Here is a 21,091-nt window from a genome sequence, read left to right on the forward strand (position 1 = left end):
ACGCCTGCATCCATTGCATCCTTTGCATCCATTGCAATGCCTGCACCTCCTGCAGCCTTTGCATCCATTGCAGCTCCTGCATCTATTGCAGCTCCTGCATCCATTGCAGCCCCCGGACCTCCTGCATCCATTGCAACTCCTGCATCTATTGCAAGGCCTGCATTCATTGCATCCCCTGCATCCCTTGTAAGTCCTGCATCTATTGCATCCCTTGCAGCCCCTGCATGCATTGCACCTCCTGCAGCCTTTGCATCCCCTGCACCTCCTGCATCCATTGCATCCATTGCAGCCCCTGGAGGTCCTGCATCCATTGCAGCTCCTGCATCCATTGCAGCCCCTGCATCCATTGCAGCCCCTGGACCTCCTGCGTGTATTGCATCCCTTGCATCCATTGCAAGGCCTGCACCCATTGCAGCCCCTGCATGCATTGCAGACCTTGCAACCCCTGCAGCCTTTGCATCCATTGCACCCCCTGCATCCGTTGCAGCTCCTGCATTCATTACAACCCTTGCAGCCCCCGCATGCATTGCAGCCCCTGCATCCATTGCAGCCCCTACAACCCCTGCGGCCTTTGCATTCATTGCAGCCCCTACAGCTCCTGCATTCATTGCAGCCCCTACAACCTCTGCAGCCTTTGCATTCATTGCAGCCCCTACAACCCCTGCACGCCCTGCAGCCATTGCATGCATTGCAGCCCCTGCATCCATTGCAGCTCTTGCATTCATTGCACCCCCTGCATGCACTGCAGCCTTTGCATTCATCGCAACCCCTGCAGCCTTTGCATGCATTGTAGCTCCTGCAGCTCCAGGACGCATTGCAACACCTGCAGCCCCTGCATCCATTGCAGCTCTTGCATGCATTGCAACCCCTGCATGCATTGCAGCCCCTGCATCCCCTGCATGCACGGCAGCCTTTGCATTCATTGCAGCCCCTGCAGCTCCTGCATGCATTGCAGCCCCTGCACCCACTGCATCCATCGCAACCCCTGCACCCCCTGCATGCACTGCAGCCCCTGCATGCACTGCAGCTCTTGCATTCATTGCAGCACCTGCATGCATTGCACCCCCTGCATGCATTGCAGCTCTTGCATTCGTTGCAAGTCCTGCATCCATTGCATGCATTGCAACCCCTACAACCCCTGCACCCCCTGCATGCATTGCAGCCCCTGCATCCCCTGCATGCATTGCAGCCCTTGCATTCATTGCAACCCCTGCAACCCCTGCAGCCTTTGCATGCACTGCAGCTCTTGCATTCATTGCATGCATTGCAGCCCTTCCATGCATTGCACCCCCTGCACGCCGTGCCCCCCCCTCCCCCATCCCAATCCCTTTATCCCCCTCCCCTCCCCCCTTGTCCCCCCCCCACCCCCCCATCGCCCACCCCACGACCACCGCCCCCATCAACACCGCCGCCATTTTCCTCCCCACCCGCCGCCATCGCCGCATCTCCCCTCCCCCACACCCAGGGAGAGAAGGGCTAGCGCGCATGCGCCCTGCCGGGCAAGATGGCGGCGCTCATGCGTCGGTTTGTGGGCCGCGGGTGAAGCCTGCGCGTAGTGCGCATGCGCTAGATGAAAGCTAGACAACGCGCATGCGCCGTGAGGGGGCAAGATGGCGGCGCGCACGGATCAGTGAGTAGGCCGCAGGTGAAGCCTGCGCGCAGTGCGCATGCGCTAGGTGGGAGTTAGGCTACGCGCATGCGCCGTGCTGGGTGGGGAGAGCGGCATTAAAGCAGCGCGCATGCGCAGGGTGAGGAGAAGCGAGGTTCGCGGTCACGTGACGGGAAGAGAAGCGGGCGGCGCGCATGCGCGGGGGCGCGGGAGGAGGCGGTTGTGATCACGTGGGGGGTAATGGGGGTCTATGGGGGGTAATAGGGGGCTATGGGGTCTATAGGGGGGGTAATGGGGGTCTATGGGGATCTATGGGGGGGTAATGGGGGTCTATGGGGTCTATAGGGGGGGTAATGGGGGTCTATGGGGTCTATAGGGGGGGTAATGAGGGTCTATGGGGGGTAATGGGGGTCTATGGGGTCTATAGGGGGGTAATAGGGGCCTATGGGGGTCTATGGGGGGGGTAATGAGGGTCTATGGGGGGTAATGGGGGTCTATGGGGTCTATAGGGGGGGTAATGGGGGTCTATGGGGTCTATAGGGGGGGTAATGGGGATCTATGGGGGGTAATAGGGGGGATATGGGGGGTAATAGGGGGTAATGGGGCGTAATGGGGTCTATAGGGGGGGTAATGGGGGTCTATGGGGGGTAATAGGGGGGATATGGGGGGTAATAGGGGGTAATGGGGCCCAATGGGGGTCTATGGGAGGTAATAGGGATCTATGGGGGGGATCTGGGGGTCTGGGTGGGTCTATGGGGGGAGTATAGGGCACTATGGGGGGCTATGGGGGGTAAATGGGGGTCTTTAGGGGTCTATGGAAGGTAATAGGGGATAATGGCGGTCTATGGGGGGCTATGGGGGTTAATGGGGCGTAAATGGGGGGATATGGGGGGTAATGGGGGGGCTATGGGGGATAATAGGGCCCAATGGGGGTCTATGGGGGGGTAATGGGGGGTAATAGGGTGCTATGGGGGGCTATGGGGGGGAATGGGGTGTAATGGGGGCCTATGGGGGTTTATGGGTATCTATGGGAGGCTAATGGGGGCCTATGGGGGGATATAGGGGGCTATGGGGGCTAAATAGGGGGGATATGGGGGGTAAATAGGGGGATATGGGGGTTAAGGGGGGGCTATGGGGGGTAATAGGGGGTAATGGGGGGCTATGGGGGTAATAGGGGGTAATGGGGGTAATAGGGGGATATGGGGGGATATAGGGGGTAATGGGGGGCATGGGGGGGTAATAGGGGGCTATGGGGGGTAATAGGGGGTAATAGGGGGCTATGGGAGGTAATAGGGGGGATATGGGGGGTTAATGGGGGGATATGGGGTGTAATGGGGGGCTATGGGGGGTCTATGGGGTGTAATGGGGGGATATGGGGGGTAATAGGGGGTCTATGGGGGTATGGGGGATATGGGGGGGTCTATGGGGTGTAATGGGGGGCTATGGGGGGTAATGGGGGGCTGTGGGGGGTAATAGGGGGTAATAGGGGGCTATGGGAGGTAATAGGGGGATATGGGGGGTAATGGGGGGCTATGGGGGGTAATAGGGGGCTATGGGGGGCAATGGGGGGTCTATGGGGGGAGTATAGGGCCCTATAAGGGATATGGGTGGGCTATGGGGGGTAATAGGGGGGATAATGGGGGTAAATGGGGGGCTATGGGGGGTAATAGGGGGCTATGGGGGGGTAATAGGGGGCTATGGGGGGAGTATAGGGCCCTATGGGGGATATGGAGGGGCTGTGGGGGTTAATGGGGCGCTATGGGGGGTAATAGGGCGCTATGGGGGGTAAATATGGGTTAATGGGGGGATATGAGGGGTAATAGGGGGCTATAGGGGGTAATAAGGGGTAATGGGTGTCTATGGGGATTTGGGGGGGGTCTCTGAGGGGTCTCCATCCCCTTGTGCCCTGTATCAGCCCCACGATGGCGGAGCAGCTGCAGAAGAAGCTGCAGGGAGAGCTGGAGAAATACCAGCAGCTGCAGAAAGGTGAGACCCTATAGGACCCCATAGAGACCCATAGAGACCCATAGCGCCCCATAGAGACCCCATAACACCCCATAGAGACCCCATAACACCCCATAGAGACCCCATAGCGCCCCATGGAGACCCATAACTGCCCCATAGAGACCCCATAGAGACCCATAGAGACCCCATAGAGACCCATAGAGATCCCATAGAGACCCATAGAGACCCCATAGAGACCCATAACTGCCCCATAGAGACCCCATAACACCCCATAGAGACCCATAACTGCCCCATAGAGACCCCATAACACCCCATAGAGACCCATAACTGCCCCATAGAGACCCCATAGCGCCCCATAGAGACCCCATAGCGCCCCATAGAGACCCCATAACACCCCATAGAGACCCCATAACACCTCATAGAGACCCCATAACACCCCATAGAGACCCCATAACACCCTATAACACCCCATAGAGACCCCATAACACCCCATAGAGACCCCATAACACCTCATAGAGACCCCATAACACCCCATAGAGACCCCATAACACCCTATAACACCCCATAGAGACCCCATAACACCCCATAGAGACCCTATAACATCCCATAGAGACCCCATAACACCCTATAACACCCCATAGAGACCCCATAACACCCCATAGAGACCCCATAACACCCCATAGAGACCCCATAGAGACCCCATAACACCCCATAGAGACCCCATAGCGCCCCATAGAGACCCCATAGAGACCCCATAACACCCCATAGAGACCCTATAACACCCCATAACACCCCATAGAGACCCCATAACACCCCATAACACCCCATAGAGACCCCATAACACCCCATAGAGACCCTATAACACCCACCCACCCCATAACACCCCATAGAGACCCCATAACACCCCATAACACCCCATAGAGACCCTATAACACCCCATAGAGACCCCGTAACACCCCATAGAGACCCCATAACACCCCATAGAGACCCCATAGAGACCCCATAACACCCCATAACACCCCATAGAGACCCTATAGCACCCCATAGAGACCCCATAGAGACCCCATAACACCCCATAGAGACCCCATAGAGACCCCATAGAGACCCCATAACACCCCATAGAGACCCCATAACACCCCATAACACCCCATAGAGACCCCATAACACCCCATAGAGACCCTATAACACCCCATAGAGACCTCATAACACCCCATAGAGACCCCATAACACCCCATAGAGACCCCATAGAGACCCCATAACACCCCATAGAGACCCCATAACACCCCATAGAGACCCTATAACACCCCATAACACCCCATAACACCCCATAGAGACCCCATAACACCCCATAGAGACCCTATAACACCCACCCACCCCATAACACCCCATAGAGACCCCATAACACCCCATAACACCCCATAGAGACCCTATAACACCCCATAGAGACCCCGTAACACCCCATAGAGACCCCATAACACCCCATAGAGACCCCATAGAGACCCCATAACACCCCATAACACCCCATAGAGACCCTATAGCACCCCATAGAGACCCCATAGAGACCCCATAACACCCCATAGAGACCCCATAGAGACCCCATAACACCCCATAGAGACCCCATAACACCCCATAACACCCCATAGAGACCCCATAACACCCCATAGAGACCCTATAACACCCCATAGAGACCTCATAACACCCCATAGAGACCCCATAACACCCCATAGAGACCCCATAGAGACCCCATAACACCCCATAGAGACCCCATAACACCCCATAGAGACCCCATAACACCCCATAACACCCTATAGAGACCCCATAACAGCCCATAGAGACCCCATAACACCCTATAACACCCCATGGACCCCATAGCCCCCCCATAGAGACCCCATAACACCCCATAACACCCCCATGGACTCCATAGAGACCCCATAACACCCCATAACCCCATAGAGACCCCATAACACCCCATAACCCCCCCATGGACCCCATAGGGACCCCATAACACCCCATAACCCCCCCATGGACCCCATGGAGACCCCATAACACCCCATAACCCCCGCATGGACTCCATAGCCCCCCCCATAGAGACCCTATAGTGCCCCATAACCACCACCTCACCCTATAACACCCCATAGAGACCCATAGTGCCCCATAGAGACCCCATAGCGCCCCATAGAGACCCATAACTGCCCCATAGAGACCCCATAGAGCCCCATAGCCACCCCATAGAGACCCATAGCGCCCCATAGAGACACCATAGCACCCCATAGCCACCCCATAGAGACCCATAGTGCCCCATAGAGACCCATAGCGCCCCATAGAGACCCATAGTGCCCCATAGAGACCCCATAGCGCCCCATAGAGACCCATAGTGCCCCATAGAAACCCCATAGTGCCCCATAACCAACCCATAGAGACCCATAGTGCCCCATAGAGACCCATAGTGCCCCATAGAGACACCATAGCACCCCATAACCACCCCATAGAGACCCATAGTGCCCCATAGAGACCCATAGTGCCCCATAGAGACCCCATAGCGCCCCATAGAGACCCCATAACACCCCATAACACCCCATAGAGACCCCATAACACCCCATAACACCCCATAGAGACCCTATAGCACCACATAGAGACCCCATAGAGACCCTATAGCACCCCATAGAGACCCCATAACACCCCATAGAGACCCCATAACACCCCATAACACCCCATAGAGACCCCATAACACCCCATAACACCCCATAGAGACCCCATAACACCCCATAGAGACCCCATAACACCCCATAACACCCCATAGAGACCCCATAACACCCCATAGAGACCCCATAACACCCCATAGAGACCCCATAACACCCCATAGAGACCCCATAACACCCCATAACACCCCATAGAGACCCCATAACACCCCATAGAGACCCTGTAGAGACCCCATAACACCCCATAGAGACCCCATAACGCCCCATAGAGACCCCATAACACCCCATAGAGACCCCATAACACCCCATAACACCCCATAGAGACCCCATAGAGACCCCATAACACCCCATAGAGACCCCATAACACCCCATAGAGACCCCATAACACCCCATAACACCCCATAGAGACCCCATAACACCCCATAGAGACCCTATAACACCCCATAACACCCCATAGAGACCCTATAACACCCACCCACCCTATAACACCCCATAGAGACCCCATAACACCCCATAACACCCCATAGAGACCCTATAGCACCCCATAGAGACCCCATAACACCCTATAACACCCCATAGAGACCCCATAACACCCCATAGAGACCCCATAACACCCCATAACCCCCCCATGGACCCCATAGCCCCCCCCATAGAGACCCCATAGTGCCCCATAACCACCCCATAGAGACCCATAGTGCCCCATAGAGACCCATAGTGCCCCATAGAGACCCCATAGAGACCCCATTTGTCTTATTGGGGTGGGGGGCTTTGGGGTCCCCCATAGGACCCCTGCCCCATAAGCCCCCCCCCCCAGTTAATGACCCCCCCCCCCCCATAAACCCTCCTACCCCATAACCCCCCCTGCCCCATAAACCCCCCCATAGAGACCCTGTAACACCCCATACCCCATTTCCCCCCACCTCCATTACCCCATATCCTTTATCTTATTGGGGTGGGGGGCTTTGGGGTCCCCCATAGGACCCCTGCCCTATAAGCCCCCCCCTGCCCTATAAGCCCCCCTCCATGGACCCCATAACCCCCCCATAGAGACCCCATAACACCCCGTAGAGACCCATAGTGCCCCATAGAGATCCCATAGAGACACCATAGTGCCCCATAGAGACCCCATTTGTCTTATTGGGGTGGGGGGCTTTGGGGTCCATAGGGGGTTATGGGATGTTATGGGGTCTCTATGGGGTCCATGGGGGGGTTATGGGGTGTCATGGGGTCTCTATGGGGTCCATAGGGGGTTATGGGATGTTATGGGGTCTCTATGGGGTCCATGGGGGGGTTATGGGGTGTTATGGGGTCTCTATGGGGTCCATGGGGGGGTTATGGGGTGTTATGGGGTCCCTATGGGGTCCATAGGGGTGTTATGGGGTCTCTATGGGGTCCATAGGGGGGTTATGGGGTGTTATGGGGTCTCTATGGGGTCCATAGGGGTGTTATGGGGTCTCTATGGGGTCCATAGGGGGGTTATGGGGTGTTATGGGGTCTCTATGGGGTCCATGGGGTGTTATGGGGTCCCTATAAGCCCCCCCCCCAATTAACGCCCCCCCCCCAGACCTCAGTAAATCGGTGGCAGCTCGACAGAAGCTGGAGGCTCAACTGACAGAGAACAACATCGTTAAAGAGGTGGGACCCCCCCCCAAAAAAAAACCCTAAATCACCCCAAAAACGACCCCCCCCCAAATTAAAACCCCTTTAGAGCATCCCTGATATTCAATTGTACCCCAAAACCCCCCAAAAATGGCCTAAAATCACCCAAAATAACACCCCCCCCCCCCCCATATATGTCCCAGTGTCACCCATTGGATGGAGCCCAATAACCCCATATAGAGACCCCCAACCCACCCCAATACCCCCCCAGACCCATATAGAGACCCCCAACCCACCCCAATACCCCCCTATATCCACTCTTAGACCCCCAACCCACCCCAATCCCCCCCTAAACCCACCCCATAGACCCCCCCATAGACCCTCCTATCCCCCCTATAGGAGCTGTCCCTGCTGGACTCCACCAAACCCACCCCAATACCCCCCTAAACCCACCCCAATACCCCCCTAAAAGGCATTTTGAACCCCCTATGGACCCCCAACCCACCCCAATACCCCCCTATATCCACTCTTAGACCCCATACCCACCCCAATACCCCCCTAAACCCACCCCAATCCCCCCCTCAACCCACCCCATAGACCCCCCCGTATCCCCCCTATAGGAGCTGTCCCTGCTGGACTCCACCAAACCCACCCCAATACCCCCCTAAACCCACCCCAAAGACCCCCCATAGACCCCCAATCCACCCCAATACCCCCCTAAACCCACACTTAGACCCCCAACCCACCCCAATAACCCCATATAAAGACCCCCATCCCACCCCAATACCCCCCTATATCCACTCTTAGACCCCCAACCCACCCCAGTACCCCCCTAAACCCACCCCAATACCCCCCTATATCCACTCTTAGACCCCCCTAAACCTACCCCATAGACCCCCCCTATCCCCCCTTTAGGAGCTGTCCCTGCTGGACTCGTCCAACACCACCCCAATACCCCCCTATATCCACTCTTAGACCCCCAACCCACCCCAATACCCCCCTAAACCCACCCCAATACCCCTCAGGGACCCCCAACCCACCCCAATACCCCCCTAAACCCACCCCAATACCCCCCTAAATCCACACTGAGACCCCCAACCCACCCCAATACCCCCCTATATCCACTCTTAGACCCCCAACCCACCCCAGTACCCCCTTAAACCCACCCCAATACCCCCCTATATCCACTCTTAGACCCCCAACCCACCCCAATACCCCCCTAAACCCACCCCAATACCCCCCTATATCCACTCTTAGACCCCCAACCCACCCCAATACCCCCCTAATCCCACCCCAATACCCCCCAAAGACCCCATACCCACCCCAGTCCCCTCCTAAACCCACCCCATAGACCCCCCCCTATCCCCCCTATAGGAGCTGTCCCTGCTGGACTCGTCCAACACCACCCCAATACCCCCCTATATCCACACTTAGACCCCATACCCACCCCAATACCCCCCTAAACCCACCCCAATACCCCCCTATTGACCCCCAACCCACCCCAAAACCCCCCATAGTCCCCTAACCCACCCCAATATCCCCGTATATCCACTCTTAGACCCCCAACCCACCCCAATACCCCCCTAAACCCACCCCAATACCCCCCTATATCCACTCTTAGACCCCCAACCCACCCCAATACCCCCCTAAACCCACCCCAATACCCCCCTATATCCACACTTAGACCCCACACCCACCCCAGCACCCCCCTAAACCCACCCCAATACCCCCCATAGACCCCCAACCCACCCCAATACCCCCCTAAACCCACCCCAATACCCTTCAGGGATCCCCAACCCACCCCAATACCCCCCTATATCCACTCTTAGACCCCATACCCACCCCAATACCCCCCATAGACCACCACCCCAATACCCCCCTAAACCCACCCCAATACCCCCCTATATCCACACTTAGACCCCACACCCACCCCAGCACCCCCCTAAACCCACCCCAATACCCCCCATAGACCCCCAACCCACCCCAATACCCCCCTAAACCCACCCCAATACCCCCCTATATCCACACTTAGACCCCATACCCACCCCAATACCCCCCTAAACCCACCCCAATACCATTCAGGGACCCCCAACCCACCCCAATACCCCCCTAAATCCACACTGAGACCCCCTAAAAAGACCCCCAACCCACCCCAATACCCCCCAAAGACCCCCAATCCACCCCAATACCCCCCTAAACCCACACTGAGACCCCATACCCACCCCAATCCCCCCCTAAACCCACCCCAAAACCCCCCTAAAAGGCGTTTTGAGCCCCCTATGGACCCCCAACCCACCCCAATACCCCCCTATATCCACTCTTAGACCCCCAACCCACCCCAATACCCCCCTAAACCCACCCCAATACCCCCCATATCCCCCCTATAGGAGCTGTCCCTGCTGGACTCCACCAAACCCACCCCAATACCCCCTAATCCCACCCCAATACCCTTCAGGGACCCCCAACCCACCCCAATACCCCCCTATATCCACTCTTAGACCCCCAACCCACCCCAATACCCCCCTATATCCACTCTTAGACCCCCAACCCACCCCAATACCCCCCTAAACCCACCCCAATACCCCCCTATATCCACTCTTAGACCCCATACCCACCCCAATACCCCCCTATATCCACTCTTAGACCCCCAACCCACCCCAATACCCCCCTAAACCCACCCCAATACCCCCCTATATCCACTCTTAGACCCCACACCCACCCCAATACCCCCCTATATCCACTCTTAGACCCCATACCCACCCCAATACCCCCCTATATCCACTCTTAGACCCCCAACCCACCCCAATACCGCCCTAAACCCACCCCAAAGACCCCCATACCCACCCCAATACCCCCTAAAAAGACCCCCAACCCACCCCAATACCGCCCTAAACCCACCCCAAAGACCCCCATACCCGCCCCAATACCCCCTAAAAAGACCCCCAACCCACCCCAATACCCCCCTAAACCCACATTGAGACCCCCAACCCACCCCAATACCCCCCTAAAAGGCATTCTGAGCCCCTTAAAAGACATTTTGAGCCCCTCATAGACCCCCAACCCACCCCAATACCCCTCAGGGACCCCCAACCCACCCCAATACCCCCCTTTAAAGGCATTTGGAGCCCCCCATAGACCCCCAACCCACCCCAATACCCCCCATAGACCCCCAATCCACCCCAATACCCCCCTAAACCCACCCCAAAGACCCCCCAAAGACCCCATAGACCCCCCCATAGACCCCCCATATCCCCCTGTAGGAGCTGTCCCTGCTGGACTCGTCCAACACCATCTTTAAGCTGCTGGGGCCGGTTCTGGTCCGACAGGACATGGACGATGCCCGAGTCACCGTCAGCAAGAGGCTGCAGTACATCACGGCTGAGATGTGGGTCTCATCCTAATCCCATTGATCCCATTGATCCCAATATAATCCCATTGATCCCATTGATCCCAATCCCAATCCCATTGATCCCAATCCCAATCCTAATCCCATTAATCCCAATCCTAATCCCATTAATCCCAATCCCATTGATCCCATTAATCCCAATCCTAATCCCAATCCTAATCCCATTAATCCCAATCCCATTAATCCCAATCCTAACCCTAATCCCAATCCCAATTAATCCCGTTAATCCCAATCCCATTAATCCCAATCCTAATCCCATTAATCCCAATCCCATTCCTAATCCCATTAATCTCATTAATCCCATTAATCCCATTAATCCCAATCCCATTAATCCCAATCCCATTGATCCCAATATAATCCCAATCCCATTGATCCCAATATAATCCCATTGATCCCAATCCCATTGATCCCAATATAATCCCAGTCCCATTAATCCCAATCCCAATCCCATTAATCCCAATCCCAATCCCATTGATCCCAATCCCATTGATCCCATTGATCCCAATCCTAATCCCATTGATCCCATTGATCCCAATATAATCCCAATCCCATTGATCCCAATCCCATTAATCCCAATCCTAATCCCATTAATCCCAATCCCATTAATCCCCTTAATCCCAATCCCATTAATCCCATTAATCCCATTGATCCCAATCCCATTGATCCCAATCCCATTGATCCCAATCCCATTAATCCCAATCCCATTGATCCCAATCCCATTGATCCCAATCCTAATCCCAATCCTAATCCCAGTCCCAATCCTAATCCCAATCCAATCCCAATCCCATTAATCCCAATCCTAACCTTAATCCCAATCCAAGTCCTAATCCCAATCCTAATCCCAATCCTAATCCTAATTCCAGTCCTAATCCCCCCATATATCATCTATCCCAATCCTAATCCCAATCTCAATCCAATCTCAATCCTAATCCAATCCTAATCCCAATCCTAATCCCAATCCCAATCCCAATCCTAATCCCATTCCTAATCCCATTCCTAATCCCATTAATCCCATGGATGACGCCCACGTCACCGTGAACAAGAGGCTGCAGTACATCACTGCTGAGATGTGGGTCTAATCCCAATCCCATTGATCCCATTGATCCCAATCCCAATCCCATTGATCCCAATATAATCCCAATCCCATTGATCCCATTGATCCCAATCCCATTGATCCCATTGATCCCAATCCTATTAATCCCAATATAATCCCAATCCCATTGATCCCAATCCCAATCCTAATCCCATTAATCCCAATCCTAATCCCATTAATCCCATTAATCCCAATCCCATTGATCCCAATCCCATTGATCCCAATATAATCCCAATCCCATTGATCCCAATCCCATTGATCCCAATCCCATTGATCCCATTAATCCCAATCCCATTGATCCCCATCCCATTGATCCCAATATAATCCCAATCCCATTGATCCCAATCCCATTAATCCCAATCCCATTAATCCCAATCCCATTGATCCCAATCCTAATCCCATTGATCCCATTAATCCCAATCCTAATCCCATTGATCCCAATATAATCCCAATCCCATTGATCCCAATCCCATTAATCCCAATCCCATTGATCCCAATCCCATTAATCCTAATCCCATTGATCCCAATCCCATTGATCCCAATCCCATTGATCCCAATCCTAATCCCATTAATCCCAATCCCATTCCTAATCCCATTAATCTCATTAATCCCATTAATCCCATTAATCCCAATCCCATTAATCCCAATCCCATTGATCCCAATATAATCCCAATCCCATTGATCCCAATCCCATTAATCCCAATCCCATTAATCCCAATCCCATTGATCCCATTAATCCCAATCCTATTAATCCCAATATAATCCCAATCCCATTGATCCCAATATAATCCCAATCCCATTGATCCCAATCCAATTAATCCCAATCCCAATCCCATTGATCCCATTAATCCCAATCCCATTGATCCCAATATAATCCCAATCCTAATCCCAATCCCAATCCCATTGATCCCAATCCCATTGATCCCAATCCCATTGATCCCATTCCTAATCCCGTTAATCCCAATCCCAATCCCATTCCTAATCCCATTAATCCCATGGACGACGCCCGCGTCACCGTCAGCAAGAGGCTGCAGTACATCACAGCTGAGATGTGGGTCTATAGGGTCACCTATATGGGGCTGGGGGGCAAAACCCCATATATCTGCCATCCCAACCCCAATCCTAATCCCATTAATCCCAATCCTAATCCTATACGCAATCCTAATCCCAATCCCATTAATCCCCTTAATCCCATTCCAATTCCCAATCCAATCCCAATCCCAATCCCATTAATCCCAATCCCATTAATCCCAATCCCATTAATCCCAATCCTAACCTTAATCCCAATCCTAATCCCAGTCCTAATACCATTAATCCCATTAATCCCCATCCTAATCCCATTAATCCCAATCCCATTGATCCCAATCCTAATCCCATTAATCCCGATCCCATTAATCCCAATCCTAATCCCAATCCTAATACCATTAATCCCATTAATCCCCATCCTAATCCCATTAATCCCAATCCCATTGATCCCAATCCTAATCCCATTAATCCCGATCCCATTAATCCCAATCCTAACCGTAATCCCAATCTTAATCCTAATCCCAATCCTAATCCCAATCCCATTAATCCCAATCCCAATCCTAATCCCATTAATCCCATGGACGACGCCTGCGTCACCGTCAGCAAGAGGCTGCAGTACATCACTGCTGAGATGTGGGTCTCATCCTAATCCCATTGATCCCATTGATCCCAATCCCAATCCCATTAATCCCATTAATCCCAATCCTATTAATCCCAATCCTAATCCCATTGATCCCAATCCTAATCCCATTAATCCCATGGACGACGCCCGAGTCACCGTCAGCAAGAGGCTGCAGTACATCACCGCTGAGATGTGGGTCTGATCCCAATCCCATTGATCCCATTGATCCTAATCCTAATCCCATTGATCCCATTGATCCCAATCCCATTGATCCCAATATAATCCCAATCCCATTGATCCCAATCCCATTGATCCCATTAATCCCAATCCTATTAATCCCAATATAATCCCAATCCCATTGATCCCAATCCTAATCCCATTGATCCCAATATAATCCCAATCCCATTAATCCCAATATAATCCCAATCCCATTGATCCCAATCCCATTAATCCCAATATAATCCCAATCCCATTGATCCCAATCCCATTAATCCCATTGATCCCAATCCCATTAATCCCAGTCCTAATCCCATTGATCCCAATCCCATTGATCCCAATCCTAATCCCATTAATCCCAGTCCCATTGATCCCAATCCCATTGATCCCAATCCTAATCCCATTGATCCCAATCCCATTGATCCCAATCCCATTGATCCCAATATAATCCCAATCCCATTGATCCCAATCCCATTGATCCCAATATAATCCCAATCCCATTGATCCCAATCCCATTAATCCCAATCCTAATCCCATTAATCCCAATATAATCCCAATCCCATTGATCCCAATCCCAACCCTAATCCCATTAATCCCAATCCTAATCCCATTAATCCCATTAATCCCAATCCCATTCATCCCAATCCTAATCCCAAACCCAATCCCATTAATCCCAATCCTAATCCCATTCATCCCATTAATCCCAATCCCATTAATCCCAATCCTAATCCTATTAATCCCATTAATCCCAATCCTAATCCCAAACCCAATCCCATTAATCCCAATCCCATTCATCCCAATCCTAATCTCATTAATCCCAATCCCATTAATTCCAATCCCAATCCTAATCCCATTAATCCCAATCCTAATCCCATTAATCCCATTAATCCCAATCCCATTGATCCCAATCCCATTGATCCCAGTATAATCCCAATCCCATTGATCCCAATCCCATTGATCCCAATCCCAATCCCATTGATCCCAATCCCAATCCCATTGATCCCATTAATCCCAATCCCATTGATCCCCATCCCATTGATCCCAATATAATCCCAATCCCATTGATCCCAATCCCATTAATCCCAATCCCATTAATCCCAATCCCATTGATCCCAATCCCATTGATCCCAATATAATCCCAATCCCATTGATCCCAATATAATCCCAATCCCATTGATCCCAATATAATCCCAATCCCATTGATCCCCATCCCATTAATCCCAATCCCAATCCCATTGATCCCAATCCCATTGATCCCAATCCCATTGATCCCAATCCCATTGATCCCAATCCTAATCCCATTAATCCCAATCCCATTCCTAATCCCATTAATCTCATTAATCCCATTAATCCCATTAATCCCAATCCCATTCATCCCAATCCCAATGATCCCATTAATCCCAATCCTATTAATCCCAATATAATCCCAATCCCATTGATCCCAATCCCATTAATCCCAATCCAATTGATCCCATTAATCCCAATCCCATTAATCCCAATATAATTTCAATCCCATTGATCCCAATCCCAATCCCATTAATCCCAATATAATCCCAATCCCATTGATCCCAATCCCATTAATCCCAATATAATCCCAATCCCATTAATCCCAATCCCATTGATCCCAATCCCATTGATCCCAATCCCATTCATCCCAACCCCATTAATCTCAATCCCAATCCAATTCCAATCCTAATCCCAATCCCATTGATCCCAATCCCATTAATCCCATAAATCCCCTATTAGTCCCCTATTAATCCCCTATTAATCCCCCATTAATCCCCTATTAATCCCCCATTAATCCCGTATTAATCCCGTACAGCAAACGCTGTGAGCAGCAGATGCAGGACATGGAGCAGAGGTCGGAGCAGCAGCGGGAGCTGCTGGCAAAGCTACAGCAGGAGCTACAGCACAGGGCACAGGGCAAGGCCGCCCCATAGAGACCCCATAGAGACCCCATATACCCCATATACCCCATATACTCCATATACCCCATAACATCCCAATGGATGGACTACCCCCTTGGGACCCACAATAAAATGGATGTTGTGTATATGGACTGAGTCTCCGACCCTATAAAATACCCCATAAATACCCCATATACCCCATATACCCCATAACATACCCCATATACCCCATATACCCCATAACATACCCCATATACCCCATAACATACCCCATATACCCCATAACATACCCCATATACCCCATATACCCCATAACATACCCCATATACCCCATAACATACCCCATATACCCCATATACCCCATAACATACCCCATATACCCCATAAATACCCCATAACATACCCCATATACCCCATATACCCCATAACATACCCCATATACCCCATAACATACCCCATAAATACCCCATATACCCCATAAATACCCCATATACCCCATAACATACCCCATAACATACCCCATATACCCCATAAATACCCCATATACCCCATAAATACCCCATATACCCCATATACCCCATAAATACCCCATATACCCCATAACATATGGACCCCCCCCTTGGGACCCGCAATAAAATGGATGTTGTGTATATGGACTGAGTCTCCGACCCTATAAAATACCCCTGACCCCATAATATACCCTCAACCCCATAACATACCCCATATACCCCATAAATACCCCATATACCCCATAAATACCCCATATACCCCATATACCCCATATACCCCATAACATACCCCATATACCCCATAACATACCCCATATACCCCATAACATACCCCATATACCCCATATACCCCATATACCCCATGAATACCCCATATACCCCATGAATACCCCATATACCCCATAAATACCCCATATACCCCATAACATACCCCATATACCCCATAAATACCCCATAACATACCCCATATACCCCATATACCCCATAACATACCCCATATACCCCATATACCCCATAACATCCCAATGGATGGACCCCCCCCTTGGGACCTGCAATAAAATGGATGTTGTGTATATGGACTGAGTCTCCGACCCTATAATATCCTTCTGACCCCATAATATACTCCATATACCCCCGACCCCATATAATACCCCATAAAATACCCCATATACCCCTGACCCCCTATAATACCCCATATACCCCCCGACCCCCTATAATACCCCATAACATACCCCATATACCCCCCGACCCCATATAATACCCCATAAAATACCCCATATACCCCTGACCCCATATAATACCCCATAAAATACCCCATATACCCCTGACCCCATATAATACCCCATAACATACCCCATATACCCCCCGACCCCATATAATACCCCATAAAATACCCCATATACCCCCCGACCCCATATAATACCCCATAGAATACCCCATATACCCCTGACCCCATAAAATACCCCATAACATACCCCATATACCCCATATACCCCATAACATACCCCATATACCCCATATACCCCATAACATACCACATATACCCCATAAATACCCCATAACATACCCCATATACCCCATATACCCCATATACCCCATAACATACCCCATATACCCCATATACCCCATAAATACCCCATATACCCCATATACCCCATAAATACCCCATAACATCCCAATGGATGGACCCCCCCCTTGGGACCCGCAATAAAATGGATGTTGTGTATATGGACTGAGTCCCCGACCCTATAAAATACCCCATAAATACCCCATAAATACCCCATATACCCCATATACCCCATAACATACCCCATATACCCCATATACCCCATAACATACCCCATATACCCCATATACCCCATATACCCCATAACATACCCCATATACCCCATATACCCCATAACATACCCCATATAGCCCATATACCTCATAACATACCCCATATACCCCATAAATACCCCATATACCCCATAACATACCCCATATACCCCATATACCCCATATACCCCATAACATACCCCATATACCCCATATACCCCATAACATACCCCATATACCCCATATACCCCATAACATACCCCATATACCCCATAAATACCCCATATACCCCATAACATACCCCATATACCCCATAACATACCCCATAACATACCCCATATACCCCATATACCCCATAACATACCCCATATACCCCATAAATACCCCATAACATACCCCATATACCCCATAACATACCCCATAACATACCCCATATACCCCATAACATACCCCATATACCCCATAACATACCCCATATACCCCATAAATACCCCATAACATACCCCATATACCCCATATACCCCATATACCCCATAAATACCCCATAACATACCCCATATACCCCATATACCCCATAACATACCCCATAACATACCCCATAACATACCCCATATACCCCATATACCCCATAACATACCCCATAACATACCCCATAACATACCCCATATACCCCATATACCCCATATACCCCATAAATACCCCATAACATACCCCATATACCCCATAACATACCCCATATACCCCATAAATACCCCATAACATACCCCATATACCCCATATACCCCATAAATACCCCATATACCCCCCACCCCATAATGTACCCCCCTGTTTTGGGGTCCCGATGGATGGACCCCCCCCTGTTGGGACCCACAATAAAATGGATGTTGTGTATATGGACTGAGTCTCCGACCCTATAAAATACCCCCCACCCCATAAAATGCCCCCCATGTCCTATTAGGATCCTCATGTCACATTGGGTCCCCATTGGGGTCTTCCGTGTCCCATTGGGTCCCATTGGGGTCTTCTATGTCCCATTGGGGTCCCCCATGTCCTATTAGGGTCTCCATGTCCCATTGGGTTCCCATAGTGTCCCCATGTCCCATTGGGGTCCCCCATGTCCTATAGGGTCTCCATGTCCCATTGGGGTCCCATAGTGTCCCCATGCCCTATTAGGGTCTCCATGTCCCATTGGGTCCCATTGGGGTCCCCATGTCCTATTAGGATCCCCATGTCACATTGGGTCCCCATTGGGGTCTTCCATGTCCCATTGGGGTCCCCCATGTCCCATTGGGGTCTTCCATGTCCCATTGGGTTCCCATAGTGTCCCCATGTCCCATTGGGATCCCCCATGTCCTATTAGGGTCTTCCATGTCTCATTGGGGTCTTCCATGTCCCATTGGGTTCCCATAGTGTCCCCATGTCCCATTGGGTCCCATTGGGGTCCCATAGTGTCCCCCTGTCCCATTGGGTTCTTCTATGTCCCATTGGGGTCTTCCATGTCCCATTGGGTCCCCATTGTGTCCCCATGTCCCATTGGGGTCCCCCATGTCCCACTGGGTCCCCGTGTCCCATTGATTCCCCATTGGGGTCCCCCATGTCCTATTAGGGTCTCCATGCCCCATTGGGTCCCATTGGGTTCCATTGGGTTCCCATAGTGTCCCCATGTCCCATTGGGGTCTTCTATGTCCCATTGGGTTCCCATAGTGTCCCCCTGTCCCATTGGGGTCTTCTATGTCCCATTGGGGTCCTTCATGTCCCATTGGGTTTCCATAGTGTCCCCATGTCCCATTGGGGTCCCCCATGTCCTATTAGGGTCTTCCATGTCCCATTGGGGTCCCATAGTGTCTCTGTGTCCCATTGGGGTCCCCCATGTCCTATTAGGGTCTTCATGTCCCATTGGGGTCCTCTATGACCCATTGGGGTTTCCATGTCCCATTGGGTCCCATTGGGGTCTTCTATGTCATATTAGGGTCTCCATGTCCCATTGGGTTCCCATAGTGTCCCCATGTCCTATTAGGGTCTCCATGTCCCATTGGGTCCCATTGGGGTCCCCATGTCCTATTAGGGTCTCCATGTCCCATTGGGGTCCCATAGTGTCCCCATGTCCCATTGGGGTCCTTCATGTCCCATTGGGTTCCCCATTGAGTCCCCATGTCCCATTGGGGTCTTCCATGTCCCATTGGGTCCCATTGGGGTCTTCTATGTCCCATTGGGGTCTTCCATGTCCCATTGGGTTCCCATAGTGTCCCCATGTCCCATTGGGATCCCCCATGTCCTATTAGGGTCTTCTATGTCCCATTGGGGTCCTCCAAGACCCATTGGGTTCCCATAGTGTCCCCATGTCCCATTGGGGTCCCATTGGGTTCCCATAGGGTCCCCATGTCCTATTAGGGTCTCTATGTCCAATTGGGTCCCATTGGGTCCCATTGGGGTCCCCATGTCCCATTGGGGTCTCCCATGTCCTATTAGGGTCTTCATGTCCCATTGGGGTCCTCTATGACCCATTGGGGTCTCCATGTCCCATTGGGTCCCATTAGGGTCTTCTATGTCATATTAGGGTCTCCATGTCCCATTGGGTCCCCATGGTGTCCCCATGTCCCATTGGGGTCCCATAGTGTCCCCATGTCCCATTGGGGTCCTTCATGTCCCATTGGGTTCCCCATTGAGTCCCCATGTCCCATTGGGGTCCCCCATGTCCTATTAGGATCTCCATGACCCAATGGGTCCCATTGGGGTCTTCCATGTCCCATTGGGGTCTTCTATGACCCATTGGGTCCCCATGGTGCCCTCATGTCCTATTGGGGTCTCTATGTCCCATTGGGTCCCATTGGGGTCTTCCATGTCCCATTGGGGTCTTCCATGTCCCATTGGGGTCTTCCATGTCCCATTGGGTTCCCATAGTGTCCCCATGTCCCATTGGGGTCCCCCATGTCCTATTAGGGTCTCCATGTCCCACTGGGTCCCCATTGAGTCCCATTGGGTCCCCACTGATGTCACCAATCACTTTTATTGATCACGTCCTACAAAAAGACCCCCATATCCCCCCATAACCCCCCATATCCCCCCATATCCCCCCATATCCCCCCATAACCCCCCCCATAGACCCCATATCCCCCCCATAGA

General features: G+C 51.9%; 1 protein-coding gene across 3 annotated transcripts; it reads left to right on the forward strand.

Moving 5' to 3' along the window:
- Positions 1-1,792: 1,792 nt before the first annotated feature.
- Positions 1,793-16,294, forward strand: PFDN6 (prefoldin subunit 6). Of its 3 annotated transcripts, XM_085532670.1 has the most exons (5): positions 1,793-1,846; positions 3,525-3,595; positions 7,838-7,908; positions 11,133-11,257; positions 16,058-16,294. In XM_085532670.1, exons 2-5 carry the CDS (start codon positions 3,532-3,534, stop codon positions 16,173-16,175), a joined length of 378 nt encoding a protein of 125 aa, XP_085388796.1. In that variant the 5' UTR covers positions 1,793-1,846; positions 3,525-3,531; the 3' UTR covers positions 16,176-16,294. The 3 variants fall into 3 exon arrangements, with proteins under 3 accessions (XP_085388796.1, XP_085388798.1, XP_085388797.1); XM_085532672.1 differs by lacking the exon at positions 7,838-7,908; XM_085532671.1 differs by lacking the exon at positions 3,525-3,595.
- Positions 16,295-21,091: the final 4,797 nt, after the last annotated feature.

Source organism: Coturnix japonica, unplaced genomic scaffold, assembly GCF_054131305.1.
Source record: "Coturnix japonica strain WE unplaced genomic scaffold, WE-NBRP24 Scf050, whole genome shotgun sequence".
NCBI lineage: Eukaryota > Metazoa > Chordata > Aves > Galliformes > Phasianidae > Coturnix > Coturnix japonica.